This window comes from Otolemur garnettii, unplaced genomic scaffold (assembly GCF_000181295.1).
Source record: "Otolemur garnettii isolate 467f Iridium unplaced genomic scaffold, OtoGar3 scaffold00254, whole genome shotgun sequence".
NCBI classification, from domain to species: domain Eukaryota; kingdom Metazoa; phylum Chordata; class Mammalia; order Primates; family Galagidae; genus Otolemur; species Otolemur garnettii.
In genome coordinates this window covers 1234680-1259983 of record NW_003852649.1, presented here as the reverse complement: position 1 = coordinate 1259983, position 25304 = coordinate 1234680, and the positions used below count along the sequence as shown (strand labels likewise).

General features: G+C 39.3%; 1 protein-coding gene across 2 annotated transcripts; it reads left to right on the top strand.

Moving 5' to 3' along the window:
* Positions 1–277: 277 nt before the first annotated feature.
* MS4A7 (membrane spanning 4-domains A7) lies at positions 278–17635 on the top strand. Of its 2 annotated transcripts, none has more exons than XM_003802686.3 (7): positions 278–410; positions 5252–5411; positions 8654–8788; positions 10164–10220; positions 13101–13307; positions 15750–15851; positions 17477–17635. In XM_003802686.3, the coding sequence occupies exons 2-7, from the start codon at positions 5265–5267 to the stop codon at positions 17495–17497; spliced, it is 669 nt and encodes a 222-aa protein (XP_003802734.2). In that variant the 5' UTR covers positions 278–410; positions 5252–5264; the 3' UTR covers positions 17498–17635. The 2 variants fall into 2 exon arrangements, with proteins under 2 accessions (XP_003802734.2, XP_023364290.1); XM_023508522.1 differs by lacking the exon at positions 278–410 and adding an exon at positions 421–528.
* Positions 17636–25304: the final 7669 nt, after the last annotated feature.

Sequence of the window (25304 nt, the reverse complement as noted above, 5' to 3'; positions counted from 1 at the left end):
CTTAATAGAAAAGAAAACTCAAGCTCAGAGAAACTAGTTGACATACCTAACTCCACAAAGGAAAAGGTAAAAATTAATTCTAACTGTGACCACAGGACCACTCAACTCACCGAATAACCTGCTCATAGCTCTTTTTCTCATGTATGATTTTTATGTTGTGTTATTTAAAATATAGAAAGAGGAAGCAAAGGCACTTTTCATATATCAGCTGTAACTCTAGCAAAATCTGTATCCTGTGCAGTCATAAATACTGTGCTGAGGAAGAGGTGGGAGGCTGGGGGGTTGGAGAGCAGAGCAGTGAGGTCGTTCTGGTAGGAACAGCCAGTGGGCGGTTCTGGTTGAGAGCTCCCCAGAGGTGAGAGGACAAGCCAGCCACAACACACAGGTCCAAGCTTTGAGAATAGGAACAGGTAAGCACCTCAGTTTGGTTTGTGGCTTTTGGGGGGAGATTATGTGCTTTTGAACAGACAGCCCAGGAATCGGATTCTCATCCTGTCTCTGCACCTGACTCCCTGCCTGCAGGAATCGGTAAGTCAGTTCCCCTTACTGGCCTCACTTTGTGTCACTTGCCAATTAAGAAAATTGGGGTGAAATGATTCTTAGGTTTCCCTCAAGATGTCAGATGATGATTTTCTACAAGTTCTCTGCCTTTCCCTGGTGCATCACTCAGTCATAAACAGAACGTACTCTCAACAAACACTGTGCAATTACACTGATTCTGCATTAGGCCCCCCTTGTTCTATTTGAATTCTGCAATACAAAAATTGCTGTGCAGAGCCATTGACCTCCATGCCATGACCTGTCTCCAAAGTACAGATTTAGAACCATTTTGAGAAGTTGTGGGCCACTTCGTGTCTGTCTGAGTACACTTGGTGAATATGGATGGACAAAGCATCTCAGAATATGGTGTTGGGAGGTGAAGGCACCAGTTGGAGACTTCTTGTGAAACAAAGTATTTTTATTATATATAATTCCTCCTAAAAAATATCAATATGTGTCAAAACTTAAGTATTGTATCTTTAAATCCAGTAAATCTACTTGGATATGTTACTCCAAAGAGATAATTGAATAGATGAGGCATCACAGAATGCAAAGACATTTATTATACCATTGTTCATAGTGTTTAAAAAAAAAGAAAGAAAGAATAGAAATAACTTGAAATAGCCATGAATATGCAACTAGTTAGATGAATCTAGAAACATCCATTTAATTGAATATAACATTTGGCTTTTTATTATTGTGGTAAAATACACTTAACCATTTTTAAGTGTACAATTCAGTGGCATTAAATACATTCACGTTGTTCTGTAGCCATGAACACCACCTAATGCCAGAACTCTCTCTTCTTCCCATAATAAAACTCTATACCCATTAAACCATAGCACCCTAACCCTCCCCCTGGACCCTGGCAACCACTGTGCTACTCTATGTGAATTGTAATGCTCTGGGTGCCTTATATAAGTGGAATCATATAATATTTTTTCTTTTGCAACTGGTTTATTGCATTTAGCACATTGTCTTCAAGGTTCATTCATGTTACCATTTGGTTTCTAAAGTGAGGATTTTTGTTACCTCTATTCGTTTGTCAAAGACATCCACAGAACAACACCACACACAAAAATAGGGGCTCCAAATGGCATGGATGCCATGATTGTTCATGGAGAGTTAGGAAATCTGTGTGAATATACACAAAGAGGACAGAGACAAAGTGACACTGGGGGAAAGAGAGAATGTGGAGGTTATGTATGTATGAAACAGTAGTTACTGACTGGTTAAGAAACTTTATTGTTTTATTCTTCAAGATTTACTCCCTTTGTAATTGAAATTGCTACTTCATGAGCTCTTTTAAAAACAAACAAAATGTAAGAAAAAAAAAGTACTCAGACAGGCTGTCAGCATGATGGCATCAACCAGTAATTGGTGGCTATGGGGTTGATGCCATCAACCTGGGATTGATGGACCAGGGCTTCCAGGTCTTGGCTTCAGGCTTAGAATCACACATATCCTGGGCATTATTTCTGGGCATTTTGAAATCTGGGTGGAAGTCTGGGTGGGATTACCTGAACTAGAAATGGAAGAGTGTTGACACTGAATCCTTGCTATGAAGCTGAGATGAGGCCGTGGGTATGAGGCCTACTAAGCAAAGGAAGGACTCAGAACTAGGGATGCTGGTTATTTAGACAATTAAGAAGAAGGGGGTCCAGCAGGTGTGTTTGGGTTATTAAACTGCAAAGGAGCAAGGCAAAAGTCAAGTTTCCACAATATGTGGACAATTTTGGTGATGGAGAACTTCAATACACATTCCCTAAGGTCAGAAATATTCCTAGGGAAGGTTATGGAGACTATGAGTGGCAGCCAGTGCTTTAACCATAAAGGAGAAAGGACGAAAGTCGGGTGGGGGGTGTGCCAGAGTAGCTAGGTGGGTGTGCACAAACCTTCAGGGGATAGAGATTACCTCTGGCCTTACACAGTCTGGGTGCAAATCTTGCCTTCACTACTTGCTAGATAAGCAATCTTGTGCAAGCTATTTTACCTCTCTAAACCATGTTGTTCTTACCTTCAGAATTCAGGCAACAATAGCACCCATCTCTGAGAGTCATTGTGCAGATTAAATTAGACTCTATGCAAAGCTCATAATAGAGTGCCATCTTCACAGTGAGGGCCCAGTCCTTGTTAGCAGTGGTTATCATTTTATCAGGAACTACTATTTGATTTTGAAACCTAGAATCCCTCTAAGCCTAGGGCTTAGAAGTGGCTTTTTGCCACTTCTCTGACTTTAAACATGTACCGGAATCCTCATCCGAGGTCCTTGGCAAGGATTTGGTGTCAGTACTCTTCCCTTTCTACTTCAGGTAACCCCACCCAGACTTCCATCCAGATTTCAAAATGCCCAGAAATAAAAATTTCTCCTTATACAAAGAAATTAATTTTAGGTAACTCTTCACTTAAGGTACTTGATGTCCAGAGAGCATGAGACACTGGGCTAAAGCAGGGATCTAGAAGTAAAAACCTAGTGGGATCACAAATTTTTTTTTATTTTGAGACAGAGTCTCACTTGTCACCCTGGGTAGAGTGCTTGTCATAGCTCACAGCAACCTCAAACTCTTACATTCTAGCAATCCTCTTGCCTCAGTCTCCCAAGTAGCTGAGACTATGGGCACCCACCACAGTTTCCAGCTATTTTAATAGACGGGATCTCACTTTTGCTTAGGCTGGTCTCCAACTCCTGAGCTCAAGCAATCCCCTGGCCTCAGCCTCCCAGAGTGCTAGGATTACAGGCATGAGCCACCACACCCAGCCACAAACATTTACTAACTATATTGGAGTGCTTGATATCACTCCAAGAGGCGCAACACCAGGCATCACATACACCATTCTCATCCTCACAAGGGCCCTTAATGATAGTATCATTATCCCTATTTTACAGAAAATGACTAGGACTCTAGATTTTAAAATCAAATAGTAGTTCTTCATAAAATATAACCACTGCTAACATGGAGGATGAATGAGGGGAAATAATCTGCCTGTGGACAGCTAGTCAATATCCGAGCTGGACTTCCAGTGAGTATTAGATGAAACTAATCTTTACTGAGAGCTTATCACATGCCCCACTCTTTGATGAGCCCATTATGTGCATCATCTCATCTAACCTGCACCATAAACCCAAGAAGAGGCTAAAATAACTTGCCTATAGGGAATTCAGTAGTATTGGTGGATAAGGGGTTAATGTAGGACTAGACTGCAACACACGTGCTCAGACATGTAACTGGATGTCCAGGCATCAGACTCGTCTCCAGAGTCCTTTCCCATCTCCCCCACTCATAACAGCATTCTGGATGCCATTTTCAATCTTTACATGCTATGCACTCCATCAAAGAGAGCCTTGAACCATTCCTAAAACACAAAGACATTGAGGAGAGACATCAGGGAGTAGACTGTGGCACTTTCAGAGGATCACAAGACTTTAACTAAACTTTGGCCTTGAGGAAGGAGAATGTGATACCAAGAGCTGATCTGGGCAAAATTCCAGTGGCTGAGCTGGCAGGCAGCAGACAACTGCTCCTTAAGTCTACACTGAAATTGCCAATGTCAGGGATGAAGAAAGGGGAAGATAAGGAGAATGAATGTGGTGCAGAGAAAAACATCACACGCTTCTGACCCTGTTAGGCTCAGTCCAGTCATTTGCCAGTAACGCAATATATTTGCTGCCATGTGTGGAACACATTCTATGTGCCAGGCTGTGTGCCTTGACTGACAATGCCATGTAACGAAAATTCCCTGAACTTACTAATTCCAAGTTTCTAATGTACAAAATGGATTTAATAACATCTAACACAGGGTTGTTACAAAGATTAGAGCTACAATAGTCTAGTGCAGCAGTTCTAAACCTGTGGGTTGTGACCCACAGGAAATGTATTAAAGGGCTGCGGCATTAGGAAGTTTGAGAACCACTGGTCTAGTGCCTGGAGTTAAGTAAATGTTTATATTACTAATTGTTAAGCTAATGTAAGCATGGGGAACTTTTTGGATGGGACAGTCCCTCTTGCTATGGGAAAGGAAAGTGGAACAGCATCCAGACAACATATTAGTGCAAACAAAATAAAGATTGGTGGGCTTAGCAGTGTAGAAGTAGCCCAGAATACTGGCTCAGGGGATGTGGTGTGAGAATGCAGCCAAGGGGAAGCAGAGATGCAGGAGGGGGAAGACAAGCTAGAAGTTGGGGTCATTGCAGGAAGAATGATGTGGACACATTCAGAGATGCAAAGCAGGCTCTGTGTGAATTGTTCCTCTCTCAACTGTAGGACTCTCAAAGGTCACAGCTTTCTCCTGGTGCTATCTTTCTTGTCCACGATGCAAAGAAAGCCAGTCATGCTAGATTTCCAGTGCTTTCTGGATCTCCCTGTTCTGGGGACAAGCAACACTTTAAGTAATGGAGAAAAACCTTCTGAAGTTCCTACAATGTCTATTCCAGGGTGGGGAATCTTTTCCCGTTGGAAAGCCAAATTAATTGCGCTATAACCAAATAAGTCCACATTCAATGTACACTATCCTGCAAAAACCTAACTTCTATGTATTTAATAATTTCAAAAAATGAAAGCTATTTGTTAAAGTTTACTAACCTTTGAATGACTTTGTTGTGTCTGCCACGCGTGGTCTTAAGGCTGCAGGTCTCCAACCCCTGGTCCTATCTCTGGGAGACTGAGTCTGTAGACTAATTTTGGGAACTAACCAATGTCAGTGCCTCTTCCAGCACCATCAGCATCATGGTATCACAGGCCAAAACCAAAGGGGCTGTCGACACCTTCACTCCAGAGGGCACAGTTATCCCCAAAAGAGAGAAACCTGGACACACTTACCAAAAAGATTATTACCGACAGAATGATCTGCAAAAAGAAGCCACAGTTCTTGGAGTAAGTCCATCTTGTTTTAAGGGGGACACTGACAATATTTATTGTGAATGTATCTAGAAGACAGATGTATAGTGGATCTGGGGAAATCTTGCACTTGCTTCTGCCTGATCCCAGGCTACTTGAAATATGAAATGGAGTTTTATGGAAAAAGTATATTCTTCTGTAAATTTCTGTAAATTAAGTAAAACCACTAGATCTTTTCTACGGGAATGCTACACAATTAACAAACTCGTTTCTCTTAATTTGCCTTTAGTATGGTAGAGATTTTTACTGAGTATGCTTGATTTTTTTCTCAACGATTTTCTCAGTATACTTAAAGATCTTACTTTAAGCTAGTTTTCCAACATTTTGATATGATAAAATCTGTGCTAACTTCACTATATATTTAGCCTTGTTCACATGAATAACTATAAGACACCCAAGGATCCTCAGTCATCATTCTTCATATCCAGAACTTTAACCTTCCTATGGTTCTGAATATTCCCTTGGAAAATCCAACAACTACCTCTTCCCAACTTAGAAACCTGCTCAACTGTGGCCTCTGAAATTTAGGGTCAGTTAGCATAATCATCTTTATACCCAACTCTGGTTTTTCCTTAACTTCATCAAGATTCATTGATTATATCCCTTTTCACAAAACCTTACTTCTTTATATGCTCACTTCTTGCCTCACCTGGCCAAGATCTCATGGTTCACTCTCTCTCTTGAGTGCCCTCAACAACCATGGCCTCATCTACCCATAGCAAATGCTTCAAGCAAATGGAAACACTGATTCCAACTCTGCCCATTTGCCTACTCCATACCTGCATGCAGGCAGCTGACTTCAGCTGAACACACACATACACACACACACACCCCACTTTAGATTTGTGACTATAACCTCAAATGGACTGTTAATGCTGCCTAAAAAGTAGATGATTATTTTCCATCCATTCATTTTCCTAATACCCCAGAAAATTATCGTAGAAGCTCTGTAAGTTGATCATCCAAGGGATTGGAACAGACTGGTCAATGTGTGGAGGTGGTCAACATAAGGAACTAGGTTTACTGTACTGATGAACTGCATGTCTAGTTTGTGAAAATTAGGTCCATTTAAGCAGGTGGTCAATGTAGGGAGGTGGTCAACTGTCTCTACTATATTTCATACTTCCCCCCTCCCCAGACCTCTAATGATTCTTCCCTGCCCTCACTCTCCATTGATAACTTTGTTTTCTATAACACTAAGAAAACTGAGGCAATCTGAAAAGTCCGCAAGCTGGCATGCATCTCCAGTTACTCACATCCATGCCCATATATCCTTTCTTTCCTCTCCATTACCAGGAATAAATCCCCACCTTCTATTTAATGTTAACTCTCAATTTGTGCATTCTCTCCTATGTAAAATATCTTATTCACATGGCTTCTTGAACATCACGCCCTTCTTATTTTCCTCTTTCCTCGATGGATGGACCTTTTTCACCTCCTTTACTGTCTCAAATTTATTTCCTTGACCCTAAAAATGGAGCACTACAGAGTTCTTTGCTTCTGTTCTCTTTCTATATCTGCTCCACTGGTCGTCTCATCCATTAATATGGCTTTACATATCACTTTCACTGATGCTTGAAAAAAATAAACTATCTTCTTTGCCTTGAGCTCTCCTTCAAACTCAAGACTCAGACATTCACCAGCCTATAAGCATTTCCATTTGGGTGTCTGCTAGGCATCTCTCCCTTAACTTGTCCCAGGCTACAATCCCGATCTTCCTCTCAAGCCTACTCCTTGTACAGTATTTGCCATCTCGGGTCTAGGTCAACACCATTATTTCAGTTACTCAGACCAACACCCTTGGAGTCAACCTCATTCCTCTCTTTCACACCCACATTCAAACTTTCCAGAATTTCTGTAGGTTTCATCTTCATTGTACAACTAGAACCTGACTACTTCTCACTCCCTCTACTATCAACATCATCTCCCATACAAATTATCCAAATATCCTCCTTAATAATCTCTATGCCCTGTTTCTTTACAACCTGTTCTCAAAACAGCAGCTAGAGTGATTTTTTTTTAAGTGCAAATGATATCTTTGTTCAAAATCACCTATTGGAATTTCCTTTTTGCTCAGAATGAAAAGCAAAGTTTCTAAAAAATAGCCTACAAAGCCCTACACAGTTTGCACCAGGCTTCCATTACTTCACAGACATCATGCCCTACTATTTTGTCTTTAGTCCATTCTGCCTTCCATGAAGCTGGTCTGTGGAGGACACAGTACATATAAGCTCTCCAATGGTCATGGCGTTCATTTCCTTTGTTCCCTGGTCCCTGGCACACAGGAGGTATTCAGTGAATATTAACTATGAAAGACTGACTTCTTTCAACTTTATTTTCCCAGTATTTGCATCATTTTTCAATCGCATATGCATTAAACAGTGGGAAAAATATGGGCTCTAGATCAAACTAATGGCTAAAATCCTAGTTCTTCCTCTTGGCCATTTGTTCTAGTTTGTTAAAATTACTTTAACTTCCTGTGTCATGCTTTTCTCATCTGTAAAAATGATGAAATGAACAGTACACAGCAGGGGTCCTCAAACTTTTTAAACAGGGGGCCAGTTCACTGTCCCTAAGACCATTGGAGGGCCGGACTATGGGCCCCAAGACAAGCTGGCTGCTAAGCAGGACAAGCAGGGATGGCAAAAACACCCGGCGGGCCGTATAAATGTCCTAGGCAGGCCACATGTGGCCGGCAGGATGTAGTTTGAGGATGCCTGGTACACAGAATGTAGAGCTTGTTCAAGAGTTGTAAACTATTATTATTACTGATAGCAGAAACATTATTATTATTAAAATCCAATGATGAATAAACTAAGATGAACTGGTAGCAGTAGAGACAACTGCTCTATTTGATTTCAGTTGAAATCAAGACCTTTAATACTATGAAAAGTTTACCCTCCACCTAACAGGAGGGTTCTCCAGAAAACTTTTCTCCTTGCACCTTTTAAAGAATTAAACAAAAAAGATTTGTCCAATGTCATCTTCAAAATAAAGTTAAAATGTTCATATGGTCACTTCCTGATTTGTTTAATAATCCTATTAGAAAAGAAAAGAAGTTAGTTATATGTGACTTTGTGCCTTATAACATTTTTTTCCTTTTTAGTATGACAAATTATATTTTTATACTTTTTGTAATGCACAATGTGCATGCATTTAAGTAACGACTTTTATCTGTTTTGAAGTGTGTTCTAGAATTTCCCTCTTGTGTCTTGCAGACTATCCAGATCCTATGTTGCCTGATGATTTTAAGTTTGGGGGCCATTTTGGTTTCTGCTTCCTACCCCTCCCACTTCGATCCAGCGGTTTCCAAGGTGTTGATGTCCGGGTACCCATTTGTAGGAGCTCTGTGTGTGAGTAGAGTGGGGTCCCTAAAAGAGGTCATGCTTTGTAAATGCTAACTGGGTGTTTAGTTGTGGAGTGACTCAGTCTTCAGGAGGTAGGGAGCCAGGAGAAGTCCAAGGCCTTGATGCTCCCTCTTCTGCTCTCTTATTCAAGAAGAGCAGCAGAGGGGTTCAATCTGTCCTCCTATGTGAGCATCCAGGGGCCAGCAATATAGTGGGCATTCCAGTATGATGGTTCTTACCTGACATTATAGCACACTCCTGGAGAAAGAGAAGGGTTTTTTGTCTTTGCAGCTGGATTTCTTCCATTTTAAGAATAATTCACTTGTCAGGTAGGAGTGAGAAGATAATTTTTAAACAATAAAATGAGTATAACTGGCAGATGCAAAGATTTGTATTAGCAATGGTGAGATTCATGGGAAGTAGGGGCACCCTTGCTATGCATTCAGAGGTAACCCTGAGCACTTGAGAAACTGTTTGCTGCCTTCCAGATAATTACTTATGAAAAAAGGCCCAGTGCATCTTTTTTATTTTCTTCTAGAAAGTAGCCAGGGCAGACTCATGGGTCCCACAAAGGGTCATCTCTTTTCCATGTAGTACCCTCTGCACACATTCTGGACAGATAAATGATGCCAAGGCACCATTTCTATGTGGGTATAGTCCCTGTGTGGACACAAACTTTGATAACATGCAATAAGGCCTGCTCCTGCCCCATAGCAGAATTTTTTTTGACTTCTCTATATAACTCTGTCCGTGGGCCCCACATTTCCTTGGGGAAGCTAGTGTTACTTCATGGCAGACTTTCTTTGTCTGTGACTACATAATACCCAAACCACAAGCTTAACCAACATTTCAGCTTTTCAGACTATCCTCCATCCATTAGCTGGGTCCTTAATACTACTGGGACCAAATATTGACTTTTGGAACTTTATCATAACCACTTTATCAAGCCACAATAGCTTCCAGTCCATATACCTCTGCACCTTGGTCTCACCAAAACTTCTTTCTTAACTGCTTCTATTGGCAGCTCCCATCTCTCTATCCATTCAAGGCTTTAGTCTGTCTCAACCTCTTTTCTTTCAACATTGTAATTTAGTAATACTTTACTTCCCATGTACACCTTCTCTCCAGAGTTCCATAGCTCCTAGTGACTTCCACTAATTAAACCAAACCTGTCCATGCATATGCCTGTTCTTCCAAGTCACGGTGAGCATCCTAAAGGGAGACATCAGGTCTCTCTGTCAATAAGGACCCACACCATTCCGGCTTTGTTATCTTCCTAAAATTTTTCCAATGTCACTTTTAGATTGAATGAGTAATAGTAACATAGTGACCACATTTCCACAAGATAATTTAACTGATCATTTCTCTCTTCTTTGAGCAGTTTGGTGTTACTGGATCTCTCTCAATTGTCTCTGGAAAAAAATCAACTAAGCCCCTTGTAAGTATGAAAACTGTAAAATCTCATTTGATCAGAATTGTAAGAACCTTGGAGTTAATGCTTCCAGTTCAAAATTTTCATTTTACAATTTAGGGAAATGAAATTTAAAACAGATTATGAAGCCCATGCTCTTCTGGCTGGTCCACTGGCGAGGCCAGGAGTAGAGCCCAAATTTCTTGCGTTCTAGACCAGTGCTTTCTCCATAAAAATAGTGCTTCTGAGCTGGGTGTGGTGGCTCACGCCTATAATCCTAGCATTCTGGGAGACAAAGGTAGGTGGATCCTTTGAGCTCAGGTGTTTGAGACCAGCCTGAGAAAGAAAAAGACTTCATCTCTATTAGAAATAGAAAAACTATCGGGGTATTGTGGTGGCACCTGTAGTCCTAGCTACCTGAGTGGCTGAGGCAAGAGGATCACTTGAGCCCAAGAGTTTGATGTTGTGACACCATGGTATTCTGGCCTGGGCAACAGAGTGAGATCTGTCCTTAAACAAACAAACAAAAAAATGATGCAAAAGTGATGGTTCTGTATCATAACCCAAGTTTGGAGGAGCAGGAGGTTTACCTCAGTTGTTCAAAAAGTAGAAAGTTTTAAAGGTACCATAGACTTTTTACAAGTTGCTACTTTGACCTTTAACAGTGTAGCCAACCATCCCAGCTAGGGCCTAAAGACCTTTTATGTTTTTTCCTCAAAACCTTACCTCTTAAAGAAGTTCTTTTTGATTTCAAATATTCCTGTTCCTAGAGTTGGAACTTCACACTAATTTCAACCCTTTCATGTCAGGTTGACAACCTAGGACTGTCTCAGTTTTAGCCCCCCAAACCCCACATCCTAGGAAACTCCCTCATCCCCAGGCAAACCAGGATGGTTGTTCATCCTATTCTGTCGCCATGGTAACAAGTTGTAACAAGTCCATGATATATTTTAAAATTTTCAAGTCAAATGTCAGGTAGGAGGCATTCATTCTCCTGTCCCTCTCCTGCCCATGAGAGGAACTAGGCTTCTCTTTCTGGGCTGGAGGAGACTATTTCTACACAAAGACTCATCCTTGATAATTGGATGCCCAGGAAAGAAAATCAGTTCAAAGTGAAGTGGGGGAGAATGAGGGTAAGCACGTTTGAGTCCTGTCTGATGAGGTCTGTAGAGAGAGCACACAGGGGTGGGGAGAAGAGACGTAATCAGCACTGACCGCAGCTCAGAACACAGAGACAGCACTGCCCTGACCAGTGCCAACACCTCCCGGACTTCCTCACGCCTCAGAATCATTCTATTGCCCAACGTGCCTCTCAAGCATGGCCTTTGGTCCCTCCTAGGAAAGCCAACCTATGGCTGTGCCTTACTTAAGGGGTCAGCTTTGGAGAAAAGGCAGAAGTAAACTGAAGATGCTGAAATACCTAGTGGGTGGGTCAGGCCTATAAGAACCACATTCATCAGCCCATCCTCCTGAATCCTAATCTACATTTTGGGGAAAAAGGCTCTCCCAGGGCATGATGATTCATTAGCAAAGACACTGAAACCCCAGCTTCCAGCACTTCCTCTTCTCTGTCCAAGCATCACTAGAGGGTACGGTGTCCTGGGCAGGACCACCCTGCCCTCTTCTTCCCTGGCCCTGGAAATGGCTTCATGTGCTGAGTCCCTAAAGAAAGACTAGCTGGAAGGGGCAGAGCTTTTGCCTCAAATTTCCACATGAGAAATAGAGTCTACATGTTGTCCTGTGCCCAATATGTGGAGCCCGTATTGTTGTCAGGTCACTCTAAGTATAGATTTCTCTTTCTGTGTATTCAGGACACTTGGAAAGCCACTTCTGAGATCAGCATGTTCATCCTCCACATTTTATGAATGAGAAAACTGAAGCCCAGAGTAGGAAGGAACCTGTTCAAACACACAGACAAGTCAGTGTCAGAGCTAGGATGGGCGATGAGGTTTCCTGATTTCAAGCCCAGAACTCTGACCCCATCCAAGGCTATCAACTATTTAAAACAGCCGCGTCAACCCCTGGGGGCATATGCCGGGCACTATACCATCCACGTGTCCTCATGCATGACCAGACAGACCCTGTGTTCTTGGATCAGGACATGGCTCGTCCCTAAGTCACCTTCATGGGTGTGTGGACAGGGAGAAGGAAAGTTGCTATGGAAAGAGAAGAGGCTTTTGCTGCTTCCTCCCCCAACCCCTCCAAGGTTTGTGCGGAATGTGGCTACAGTTCCTTCATTTGAGTGGGTTGAGAGAGAACATGCTGTCTAAGCCCACACGCATCCCCCTCGTGCTTTGCCACTTAGGGAAACTGAGGATATGTGCTTATCACTTTGAGCAAGCATTGAATGTCAATCGAAGGTCAGTCGATTGTCAGTTGTAAGCACATGCTATGTTCCCACAGGCCTGATTATCCTATAGAAAGGTATTTCAGCTTCTCCTGGTTGCCTCTGCCTTTTCTCTGAAGCTGCTCCTTCATGTAGGGCAAAGCCAGCCATAGACTGGGTTTCCCAGAGGGGACCAAAGGCTGTATTCTAGAAGCCCATCGGCAGTAGAATAATTCTAAAGCTGTTGAGGAAGTCGGGGGAAATGGTGGTGGTGCTGTGAACTGTACCATCTCTATCTTGAGTGCTATAGAGAGTCAAGCAGGCAGAAGCCCTCTCCCTAAGGAGGAATTATTCATACAGTCTCTTATTCAACAAGCACTTACCAATTACAGCATGTGATACACTGTACAACACAGAAGGAAACATAGATGGATAAACACAATCTGTGCCACTAGGAGTGCACAGACTAGAGGAGGAAACAGACACAGGAAGCTCCTTTGCAGCACAAGGGGCAGAGAGAGAACAGCAGGCCCCATGTGCTGGTTCTGCAAGGAAAGATCGATATAGAATTTCTTTTCCAGGCCCTGAGCAGCCTGATCTCAAATGCAATGAGTTCTGTCAGTGCTGGAGCAGGCCTCCTCCTCCTCACTGATGGCCTGGTGACCTTGGAGACAGCCTCTCAACGCTGTGTCTCAGGCAAGGAATATCTATCCTCACTGCCTTATTCGGAGTACTATTACTCATTGTATGAAGTCAGGGACTGTGTCTCGACCCACAAAAGTCTAACAGTAAGTAGTTTCAGATTCAATATCCTGTCATATGAAATCTGTGTCTCTCCTTTGCATAGTCTCTGCCTTGTCAGCAGTCTCCGGTATTGTTGGTCTGCATGTCTGGAAGCAGACAGAAAAACAAACAAAAAAAAGCATGGCTGAAAGAGGCCCGTCAGGAGACTGCATGATGCCAGGATGCGTGGTATAAAGTCAAAAGAGGAAATCAAGAAGGGAAGTGGGCAGTCTATCCCTTCAGTGGTTTTTCTTAGATCTTAAGAATTCCAAATAAAATAGGGTTACCTCCCAGAATACCCCTTTTGTTGAGCAGGCTTTTTTTTTTTCTCAAGGCAGATAAATATTCTTTTTTATTTAAATTTGTTATTTTCTCTTTTGGGATCCTTCCCTGGAGTCAAAGTCCCCTACCCCTTAGAGATGATTTATCTTCTGATCTTCAGAGAATTGAGAACTAGGGAAAGCCACACGCCATAATTTCTTCAAATGTATGCCAGTGGAGCCTATACTAAGTTAGGCACAGAACTTAAACCTTAAGCCCAAACCCTCCATTATGGTACTTTGACCCTGAATGGCTGGGAAAGTAAGGGGAGATAGGAGACGGCTTACCCATAGATTTGACCCCTCACGGAAATGTCACCATCTCTGGGCAGTATTTTCTTGCCACCTTCCCACCAGCTGTTGATGGTGATGAGCCCGGCCTAGTCAATCCTCTAAATATAGGATCGTAGTGTTAAAACCACAAACGTGAAAGATGTCTTCTGTGACTCCTCACAGTAGGAACAGTGGGAACCCAAGTCTATCTCTCATTCTTCTGGCGCTGTCTGACAGATCTCAGCAAGTGTGTCCAAGCCTTTGCACTCACAGACTCCTGTGAGTTTGCCTGTGTGACCCGGAGGTTGTAAAAAGCAGGTACTTTGATGCAGGAGGATGAGGAAGTAGAAAAGCATAGAGGCCCACCTGGGAGGGAGACGGTATAACCCCAGTGCAGGCAACAGACATCAGGTAATGTAATGAGGGTGGAAGGCATCTCCCCGCACTGGGATATCGGGGGGTTAATTTAAAGGAAAAGATAATTTCATTTCATCAAACTGTCTCTAAAGAAGTATGGACAGAAACATTGGTGTCCAAAGCAAGATAATGGAGTTTTAATGCCCATGACAGGATTTAACGTTTTTCAGGCCCACATTGAGTATCACACAAAAGTGTTAGAAATTGAGACTGAATATTTAGTCGATTTGTGAAAATATAACAGGTAAATATTTCTGCACATCATACTAAGAAGAAGATCCCTGCCATCAGCTCACTAAGCCTTGTGCAGATATGATATCCAAATTCACAATTACATTTAAAATAGGGGACCCTCAAATAAAGGGACTCACTTAAAAACTACTACTACATCGGTGAAACCCCTAATATTCCAGCAGAATCAAACCTAAAACTACTATCTATAGGGCGAGCCATGAACCCACACCCACATATCAAAGGGCCCAACCACCACTATACACTGAAATTATCTAATAATAAAGAGATTATGAGAAACATCATAACAGCAACAAAACCATGGGAAATATGAACAATATGATAATTGGAGATAATATAATAATTTGAATGAAGCTATTGTGAAAATATATTCTAAAAATAATCAAAAATTATTAATACATTTAATATAATATGTTTATATATAATTACTAATATATTTAATTAAAAATATAGTAAGGCAATTAAACAAAATTAAAGAACTGGAAGATAAGGAAAAAAGTACAAGTAGATTTGGAACAGGACTAAATGGCATGATTGGAAATGAGAACTGGGGTCTTTAAAGTAAAAAGCTGAGCACATCAGTTCAACAAAGATTCACCATACTCAAAAAGAGAGTGAAATCAAATTTGAGGCTGCTTAAATCACACAGAACACATGCACTAAAATAAAAACCTGGAAAATGTGAACGAGAGATTAAAAGAAATGGAGGATAGACAGAAGTGAAAAGGTTCCACACACATCTAATAAGAGTTTCCAGTGGAAGACTGTGAAAGAGACAAAGTATGCAAAAATAAATAAAAGAATTTTTTAGAATTAAAGAAAAATATGAAATTTCAGACTGTAGGAATGCACTGAGACCAAGTGGGAAGAACAGAATCAGATACATATCTAGATACATTATCATGACAATAAAAGCAACAAAAGCAAAAAGAAAGTAATAAAAGCAGCCAGAGAGAAATGGCAGATTATTCCCACCTGTCATTATGAGAGGAGGCAATGGTTGCATATTTCTCTTCTGTTAAGAAATCTATAAGAGAAAGAGAAAAAGAGTAGACAATTTTCTCTTTTCCTTTTTTTTCCTTTTTATTTGTCTCTTACTGGAGGCTCCATCCCCCAGGCTCCTTTCAGAGGAGGTGCAAGTGCTAGTGTGTGCCGGATACCAATTATTTGCATCCTGATTTGCAGGGTGCTCTGGTGGTGATGCTCACATTCACTGTGCTGCAGCTCTTACTAGCTGCATACGCTTCTATCTTTTGGTGGAGACAGTTCTACACGGAGAACCCTGGGGTGAGTATACTGACGTGTTGCCTGACACCCACAGCATCCCAGGTCTGAGCAATGATGATCCAGGCCCAAAAAGTGCTTGAAAGAGGAGCCAACACTTTATCATGAGATGCAAGTGAAAGTGACTTTTATAGTTAAAAAAAAAAGATGAGTTCAGTAACGGGCCCCTCCATGAGGACTGTGGTCCTCTGGGGTCAGCTGTGCCTACCAGGCTGCAAGCAGACTGGATAGAGAATGGCCTAGCATGGAGCTAGTTGGTGTTAGATGTCACTTGGCCCAGCTCCTCCTGAAAGCATCAAGGCTTGGATAAAATTACATGGAGAATGAATGATACAGATAATGGGCTGAGAATGAAAAATTGTATCCCCTCACTGTCAAGAATGCAGCCACCTGTCTGCCTAGGAAGTCTCCATAACTAAGTTCCCTTGCTAATGTGACAAGATTTTACCAGGGACTTCTGTGCCCCTCCTTACTTCCTTTTAGCTTGTGATATCATATTTTCATTTCCTCTAAAATATTTTCATTTCCTCTAAAAGCTTGTTTAGTCTCAGAAAACAATATCCCTAACCTCAAAGAAGGCATCAGATGCAGCCTTAGAAGCAAACATTTTTCTCTGACCTTTTCCTGTCTCCTTGACCCTTAGTCTCATCCTTCCCTGAAGTTAGGAACAGAAACTTCCCCTCTTCTCATAGTAGGTCAGAGAAACCAAAATCTTTTCTCTCAAAAGCCAGCCTTAAAACCAAAGAATACTCTATGTGAAAACTGGCCATACCTGCCTTGTATGCTATAGGACATAAGATTCTTATTCTAGTGAGGAAAGAAATGCACGTTCAGTGAGGCCAAGATGAATCAGACAGGACTTACCGGGCATCCCCATGCCATCTCTTTGTGTTAGACCATACTCTTTTTGTCAAATCATATTTCTTTCTGTACAGGTGTCCATACTTTGTTGAACCTAATTATAAAAGTGGACAAACTCCCCTGTAGTTTTGGGTCTTTATCCTGAAGGCTCATGTATGCAAGTTAAATAATGAATGCTTTTTACCAATTCATCTTTCTTTTGGAAGTTGATTTTCCAACAAAACTTCAGAGCAATTGGCCCCAACAAGCTATAGCAAAAACGGAAAATTTTCATAGGGTTTGTAAGAATTATGATTTAACTGTGATCCTATTAGGAAATAGTAAATCGATTCACAGGGCGGAGCATGGTACTTTTTGAACTAATATTGCTACAATTATGCATGTGTACAGAGGGTGTCAAAAAATGTATGCAGATTTTAAGAAAGGAAAAAATTATATTAAAATTATAATACTCAAGACACATTTGACTTCTGCAATTAAAGAGATACAAGATTCCATATTATATGCCAGCAACATTTATCTTATATATTGCACCTTCTGTCTCTTTAATTGCAGAAGTCAAATGTGACTAGAGTAACTTGAGTATTATAATTTTAATACAGCTTTTTCCTTTCTTATAATGTGCGTACATTTTTTACACTCTCTGTATTATGGTAATGTTGAGAAAGCTACTAATGCACAAAATTTGGGGAGAATATATTATACATATTTTAAAAAATCGTCAGAATCAACGTTTAAACATGACTAACAATTGCTATTTTTTCTAGAGTAAATTATCCTTGCCTTAATCAGAAGATCATATCCAATATGCCCAGAAGAGTTCTTCAAGGTCATAGAAATGAGTAACTTTTGACCTCAGAAGAAAAAGCCGGCATGCATGCAAAGTATGATTAGACTTTCCTGAAATCTCAGCCATTTTAGATCCTGTTGAATAAATTTTTTTTAAAGAGAAACTTTTGTTTTGTACTTGTCCATCATGTGTCATTTAATTTCTCTTGGAAATAATTTCCCAGAAGCCTGGGTCAGTAAAATGTTATTAGCCAGACTTCCAAAATAGTCATGCACGTTACAAACGTCTCTAGGTAAAGTGAGTAGAAAGTGACTCATTCATTTCTATAGATGAACAGAAAATGTGGACCCTGTGCTCTTGTGGCTATGCAGGCCACAATATGTGTATTTTTACACATATTGCTTAAATATTAGATAGTAAGGATTTTAAGAACATTTTTAAATAAAAATACTTTAAAATATATGACTCTTCTCTCTCTCATTTAATGACCTTACAAAGACTATAATTAAACTATTCTCTTCTTTTCTTGGTCCTTTTCTGCAGGCAGTTGGCACATTCTTTCCTGGGGAATTTCACAAGTTCAGGACCTTCTGTTGAGAATGTCTTGTAAGCATTTCCTTTGCTTACTTTCTCACTTCCTTCAGGTCTTACTTCAAATCTCTCAACCTCAATGAAAATGTCCCTCTTGATCTACACAAAATTCTAACCTTTTTCCCCTTTCACTTGCTTATTTTTCTTCATAATACTTATCACTGTCTTGTGGTCTATATACAAGGGTATATAGTATATATATATTACAGGTACTACAGGTATAGAATTCCTGTAAGTTGACTACACAAGGGATTGTAATAGACAGGTCAACATAAGGAACTAGGCCTACTGTACCAATACATACATGTATGTCCAGTCTATGAAAATGAGGTCAACTTACTACGGCGTGGTCAATATAGGGAGGTGGTCAACTGTGATGGTTCTACTGTATTTTATCTATTTGTTTGTTTATTGTATATCTACTTCTACTAGTCCGCAAGCTACCTTAGACTACTCACTGCACCCTGCTGAGGTTTTCAGCCCCTACTTGTCTGTTTGCAAATGTGAGTGTGTGAGTATGTGTTAAACTGGGGATAGAGGACCTTAGAGCTTTCCCTCCCCCCCCATAAGCCATGAAATGCAATAACATATTTTATCCAGGATTTACGGATTATTTGTTTGTTCAGGACTTTTGTGATTGTTGTTTGTTTTTTGTTTTGGTTTTGGTTTTTATGCCTCATAGGTCCTTCAGAACATCTTTCTGCCAAGCTGCCGGAAGATGCAGTTGGGACACTGCACATTTCATTTGCTATCCTTACTACCCCCCCCCCCGGCCAGGTTGTATTTTATAAATGATGTGACTATCCTCTCAGTTGCTAAAGTCAGAGATTTAGAAATCATTCTTGATTCCTTCTTTAGCCTCACTACCGAATCCTGTTTGGGCAACCAATTAGACAAGAATCACATCAAAAGGAAGGTCTACTAAACGCATGCAAGAAAAGGAGGAGATGGTTTCAACCAAGTCCAAGGAGATGTTGCAGATATCTAACACCCAGGTTAGATTTTCCCCTAGGTCAAAAAAGAAAAATGTAAGTTGCTCAAGTAGGTAACCAAAAAGAAATGGCTGAGCCATACACACTCAGACCCTTACCATAGAGCTCCAACCCTCCCTACCACCTTAGCCAACTCAAGGAGGTATTCCAGCAGGAAAGGAATCTATGAAGAAGAGAGTCTGCAATGATTTCTATACATCAGCAGTTCTCAACCTGGAGTAATTATGTCCCCAGAGGATACTTGGCAATGTCTGGAGACATTTGGTTGTCACAACTGGAGGTGTACTACTAGTATCTACTGAGTGGAGGACAAAGGTGCTGCTCAATATCTTATAATATACAAAACAACTACCACAAAAAAGAATTCCTGAGCCCAAATTTCAGCAGTGCCAAGGTGGAGAAATCCTGCCACCTGTGGTTGCCGCAAACTAGGAAATAATAGAGATAATGTTTGTTTACATCGGTTTTAGTTTCGTGAAACCATTTATCTTCATGATTTCATAGTAAAAACCTTCATAACAATTATAGAAATATAAAGGATTGACATGGACAGCAAAATTCCAGAAGGCATATTTTTCTTTTGTTTTGTTTTAAGTAGAATTTGTGTAGTTGAATCCAAGAAGCATTTAAACGAAATTAGTTTTACTTGTGTGCCTCAGAGCTAAAATAGCTTCTATTAAAATGGCAAATACATCTAGTCCTATGGTTTGCTTATTAATGATTTTTTTAAACTTGCAAACAAAGAGATTATACATTAAATGTTCTTGCCACAAAAAAATGAAAGAAAGATAACCATGTGAAGGTGCTATCTACGTTAATTAGCTTGGTTGTGGTAATCATTTTACAATGCACATGTATATCAAAACATGGAGTACATCATAGATATGTAGAATTTTTATTAGTCAATTATACCTCAAAAATGGAAAATATAAAGAGATTCATAGGTAACTACTGATTTTCATAATACAAAGGAATATGGTTAAACAATAAATTAGACAAATTGTCAACTAAAAATGTGAAACTCCTTTCCAAGTAGGGTAAAACATGGTTGAATAAATATAATATAGATCATGGAGACAAGTAGAGTTTGCCTCCTTCCCCTGTCCCTTAGTATATAATTTGGGGCAACATTACATTTTTGTTTTTCTCACAACTGGAAACCATTTATTTATATGGTTACTTACTTTTTTAAAAGTTATTTTAAAACACTAAGGGGATCCAGATCTTTTTGCTGCATGGCTCAAGTCAGAGCTATAAAAATGCCAATCACCCAAATGGTGTTCACTGTACCTGTTAGATAGTCTTTTGCCCTTTCTCTCCTCCTCTTCACCCGCTATTGATTTCCAAAGACTTTTACTTTCCTTGTGTGCCCAGTAGTTAGTTGCAATTAGTTAGAGGGTATACATAGTGTTTGTTTTTCCATTCTTGAGACACGTTGCTTAGGATAATGGTCTCCACTTCTTTCTAAATTGCCACAAAAGACATTAACTCATCCTTTCTTATGGCTAAGTAGTACTCAGTACATATAGCACATTTTGTTAATCCACTCATAAATGGGTGGGCACTCAGGATGATTCTGTATCTTCACTGTTGTACATTTCGCTGCAATAAACATTTGAGTTCAGATGTCTTTTAGATAACATGACTTCCTTTCCCTTGGATAGATACCTAGTAGTAGGATTGCTGGATTAAATGATAGGTCTACGTTTAGTTTTTGGAGAAATCTCCATACCCTTCTCCATAGGGGTTATACTAATTTGCAGTCTCACCAACAGTGCACCACAACAGTGTTCCTTTCTCTTCACATCCATGCTAGCATCTATTGTTTCCGGACTTTTCAATAAAAGCCATTCTAACAGGAGTAAGGTGATATCTCACTGTGGTTTTAATTTGCATTTCCATGATGAATAGTAAAGTTGAGAATTCTTTCTTAAGCATGTTAGCCATTTGTCTACCCTCTTGTGAAAAACTTCTGTTTAAGTCTTTTGCCCACTTACAGTGGGGTTAATATTTTTCTTGCTTTTTTGTTAAGTTCATTGTAGGTTCTGGGTATTAGCCCTTTATCAGATGTGTAGAGCACAAATATTTTCTCCCAATCTGAAAGTTGTTTTTTTTGCTCTGTAGATTGTTTCTTTTCCTGCACAGAAGGTTTTAATTTAATTAACTCCTATTTAATTTTTGTTTTTGCTATGATTGCCATTAGGATATTAGTCATAATTTTTTTTGGCTAGACTGATGTCTAGAAAAGTTTTTCCTACATATTCTCCTAAAATTCTTACCGTGTCATGCCTTACATTTAAGTATTTTATCCATCTTGAATTAATTTGTGTGAGTGGTGAGAGATAGGGTTCCTGTCTCATCCTTCTGCATGTGGCCATCCAATTTGCACAGTACCTCTATAGAATAGGGCTTCTTTTGCCCATTGTGCATTATTGTCTACATTGTCAAACATCAGTTGGTTATAGGTAGATGATCCATATCTAGATTCTTCCTTCTCTTCCAGTGTTCCCTGTCTCTATTTTTATATCAATACCGTGCTATTTTGTTACTATAGCTGTGCAGTATAGTTTGAAGTCTGGTAGGGTGATACCGCTGGCTTTGTTCTTTTTGTTTAGGATTGCTTTGGCTCCAAACAAAGCGTAAAATTATTTTTTTCTAGATCTATGAAATATACCATTGGTATTTTGATGGTGATTGCATTGAATCCATAAATCACTTTGGGTAGTTATGGACATTTTAGCAATGTTGATTCCAGCAATTCATGAGCTTATGTTTCTCCATTTGCAATTTCTTTACTCAGTGCTTCATAGTTCTCTTTGTAGAGATCTTTCACTCCTTGGGTAAGTATATTCCTAGGTATTTTGTTTTATTTGTAGCTATTGTGAATGCTATAGTCTCCGATGTGACACTCAGCTTGAACGTTATTTGCATATAGAAATGCTACTGATTGGAATAGGCTGATTATATATCCTGAAACTTTGATGAATTTATTTAGCAATTCCAGAATTCTCTCTCTCCAGGAGTCTTTTGGTTTGCCTAGATACAAGATCATATCATAAGCTAAAAGCAACAATTGATCTCCTCTTTCCCAATCTGGATGCCTTTTATTTCTTTCTCTTGCCTGATTGCCCTAGCTAAGACTTTCAGCATTCTGATGAATAGAAGTGGTGACAGTGAGCATCTTTGTCTTATTCCAGTTCTTAAGGGGAATGCTATAAATGTTTCCTTGTGATGTTGGCTGTGAATTTGTCATATATGGCTTTTATAATTTTGAGATGTGTTCCTTCTATGCCTAGTTTATTGGGAGTTTTTATTATGAAAGAGTGCTGGATTTTGTTAAAAGCTTTTCCTGCATCTATTGAGATAATCATTGGTGTTTATTTTTATTTCTGTTTATGTGGTGAATCATATTTGTTGATTTATGTATGTTCAACCATCCTTGTTTCCCTGGAATGAAGCCCACTTAGTATGGTGTGTTGTTTTGTTTTAATGTTTTATTGAATCAATTTGCTAGTATTTTGTTGAGGAATTTTGGGGCTATAGTGTTCTTTTTCTGTTGTGTCCTTTACTGGCTTTGGTATCAAGATGATACTGATTTTATAGAATGAGTTGGGAAAGATCCCCTCATTCTCAATGTTGTGGAATAATTTCTACAGTATGGGTACCAGTTCTTTGTAGGTCTGATAGGAATCACTTGTGAATCCATCTGCTCTGGGACCTGTTGCTATTGTTGTTAGAAGATGTTTGTTACAGATTCAATCTTTTTTCTCATTATTGGTTTGTCCAGGAGTTCTATTTCTCTCTAATTGAGTCTTAGATAGCTGTGTGTTTCCTGAAATTTTTCTACTTCCTCTACATTTTCTACTTTATTGAGTAAAGATTTTCAGTATTTTTAGATGATGTTTTGTGTTTTTGTGACATATAAGTTGTAAGATTTCCTTTTTCATTTCTGATCAAGCTTATGTGGTCCTTTCTCTTTTATTACCTGTTCATCTATCAGGAGGTCTATTTGTTTATCTTTGATCAGATCCCAGTTATATATTTTTGGTGTTGCTCCAATTGCCCGTGGGTTCTCCTCATAAAGTATTCTCCCAGGCCAATATCTTCAAGTGTTTCTCCTGCACTCTCCCCAAAAATCTTTATAGTTACATGTCTTAAATTTAAATCCTTTATCCAGTGAGAGTCAATTTTTGTTAATGGTGAAAGGTGTGAGTCCCATTTCAGTCTTCTACAAGTCGCCAGCCAATTCTCCCAGCACCTTTTGTTCAATAGGGAATCTTTCCCCCAATTTATATTTTTGATAGGCTTAGCAAAGATCAAAGGACGATAAGTGTCTGGGTTCATCTCTTGGTTCTCAATCCTGTTCCATACATCTATTTTTGTGCCAATACCATACTGTTGTGATCTCTATAGATTTATAGTATAGTTTGAAGTCTGGTAGTGTGATTCCTCCTGATTTGTTTTTATTTCTGAGTAATGTCTTGGCTATTCAAGTTTTTTTCTGATTCCATATAAAACGAAGTACTATATTTTCCAGATCTTTAAAGTATGATGGTGGTGCTTTGATAGGGATTGCATTAAATTTATAAATTGCTTTGGGTAATATGGACATTTTAACAATGTTGATTCTTCCTAGCCATGAGCATGGTATGTTTTTCCATTTGCTAACATCTTCAGCTATTTCTTTTCTCAGAGTTTCACAGTTGTCTTTATAAAGATCTTTCACGTCCTTTGTTAGGTAAACTCCCAAATATTTCATCATCTTTGGCACTATTGTAAAGGAAATAGAGTCCTTGATTGTTTTTTCACCTTGACTATTGTTGGTACATATAAAGGCTACAGATTTGTGAGTATTGATTTAGCATCCTGAAACACCGCTCTATTTCTGTTTCACTGACCTCCTACATTTTTTTTGTTTGTTTTCCATTTTATTTAGTTCTGCTCTGACTTTTGTTTTTTATAATTTTCTTCTGGCTTTGGGTTTGATTTGTTTTGCCTTCCACAGTTTCTTGAAATATGATAGTAGACTGTTAATTTGTGATTTTTCTGGTTTTTTGATGTGAGGATTTGAGGAATGAATTTTCCCTGTAGGACTACTTTTGTTGAGTACCATAGGTTTTGATAGCTTGTGTCTCCTTTGTTATTAAGTTTAAGGAAATCTTTTAATTTCCATCTTAATTTCATTATTGACCCAATAATCATTCGATAGGAGGTTAGTTAATTTCTATGACTTTGTGTGCAATTGCAGGTTATTCCTAGAATTGATTTCTAGTTTTAATCCATTATGGCCTAAGAAGATACTTGGTATGAATTTGATTTTTTTCAAATTTGTTAAAACATAAGTATTGCCTAATGTGCATTTGCATACATGATCAATTTTGGAGAACATCTCATGTGATGATGAGAATAATGTGTATTTAGTAGTTTTCAAGTAAAATGTTCCATAAATTTGTTCAGTCCATTTGTTCTAAGGTCAAAATGAAGTTCAATGTTTCTTCATTTGTTTTATGCTTTGAATAGCTTTCCAGTTCTAATAGTAGGATGTTGAAGTTCCCAGCAATTGCAAATCTATTATTCATTTCCTTGCTTAGCTCTTGCAGAATTTATATATCTAGAAGCTTTCATTATAGGTTATATATATTTAGGGTTGTTATGTCTTATTGATTTGCACCCTTTACATTTATATAATGACCATCTTTGTTTTTCTTCATCATTGTTGATTTAAACGCAATTATTTTCTGATAAGAGAATTGCTCCACCGGCTCACTTTTGGTTTCATTTGCATGGAATATTTTTTCCCATCTTTTCACTTTGAGCCTCTTTGCATTCTTGTGTTTTAGATGTTTCTCCTGAAGGCAACAGATGTTTGGGTTGTGTTTTTTTCAACCACTCAGCCAGCCTAATTCTTCTGAGTGGCACATTTAAACCATTAATGATAAGAGAATTGATAGGTATAATGCTGGTTCATTCATCATATTGGGTAGTCCTTTGTTGCTTTGTTTTTGTTTTTCTTCCAACTGATTCTTTCATTTCTTTAAGTTCTACTATGTCCTTCCTCATGTTGTCCTTCCTATTGTTTTATGAAAGTGGTAAGCTTTCGTTATTTCACATGATTTTATACTGGTCAGCATCTATTGTCCCAACGTGTGTATAATGCAGTTCTGAGTATTTCCTGCAAGAAAGATCTGGTCATCAAAAACTCTCTCAGTGTTTATTTCTCTG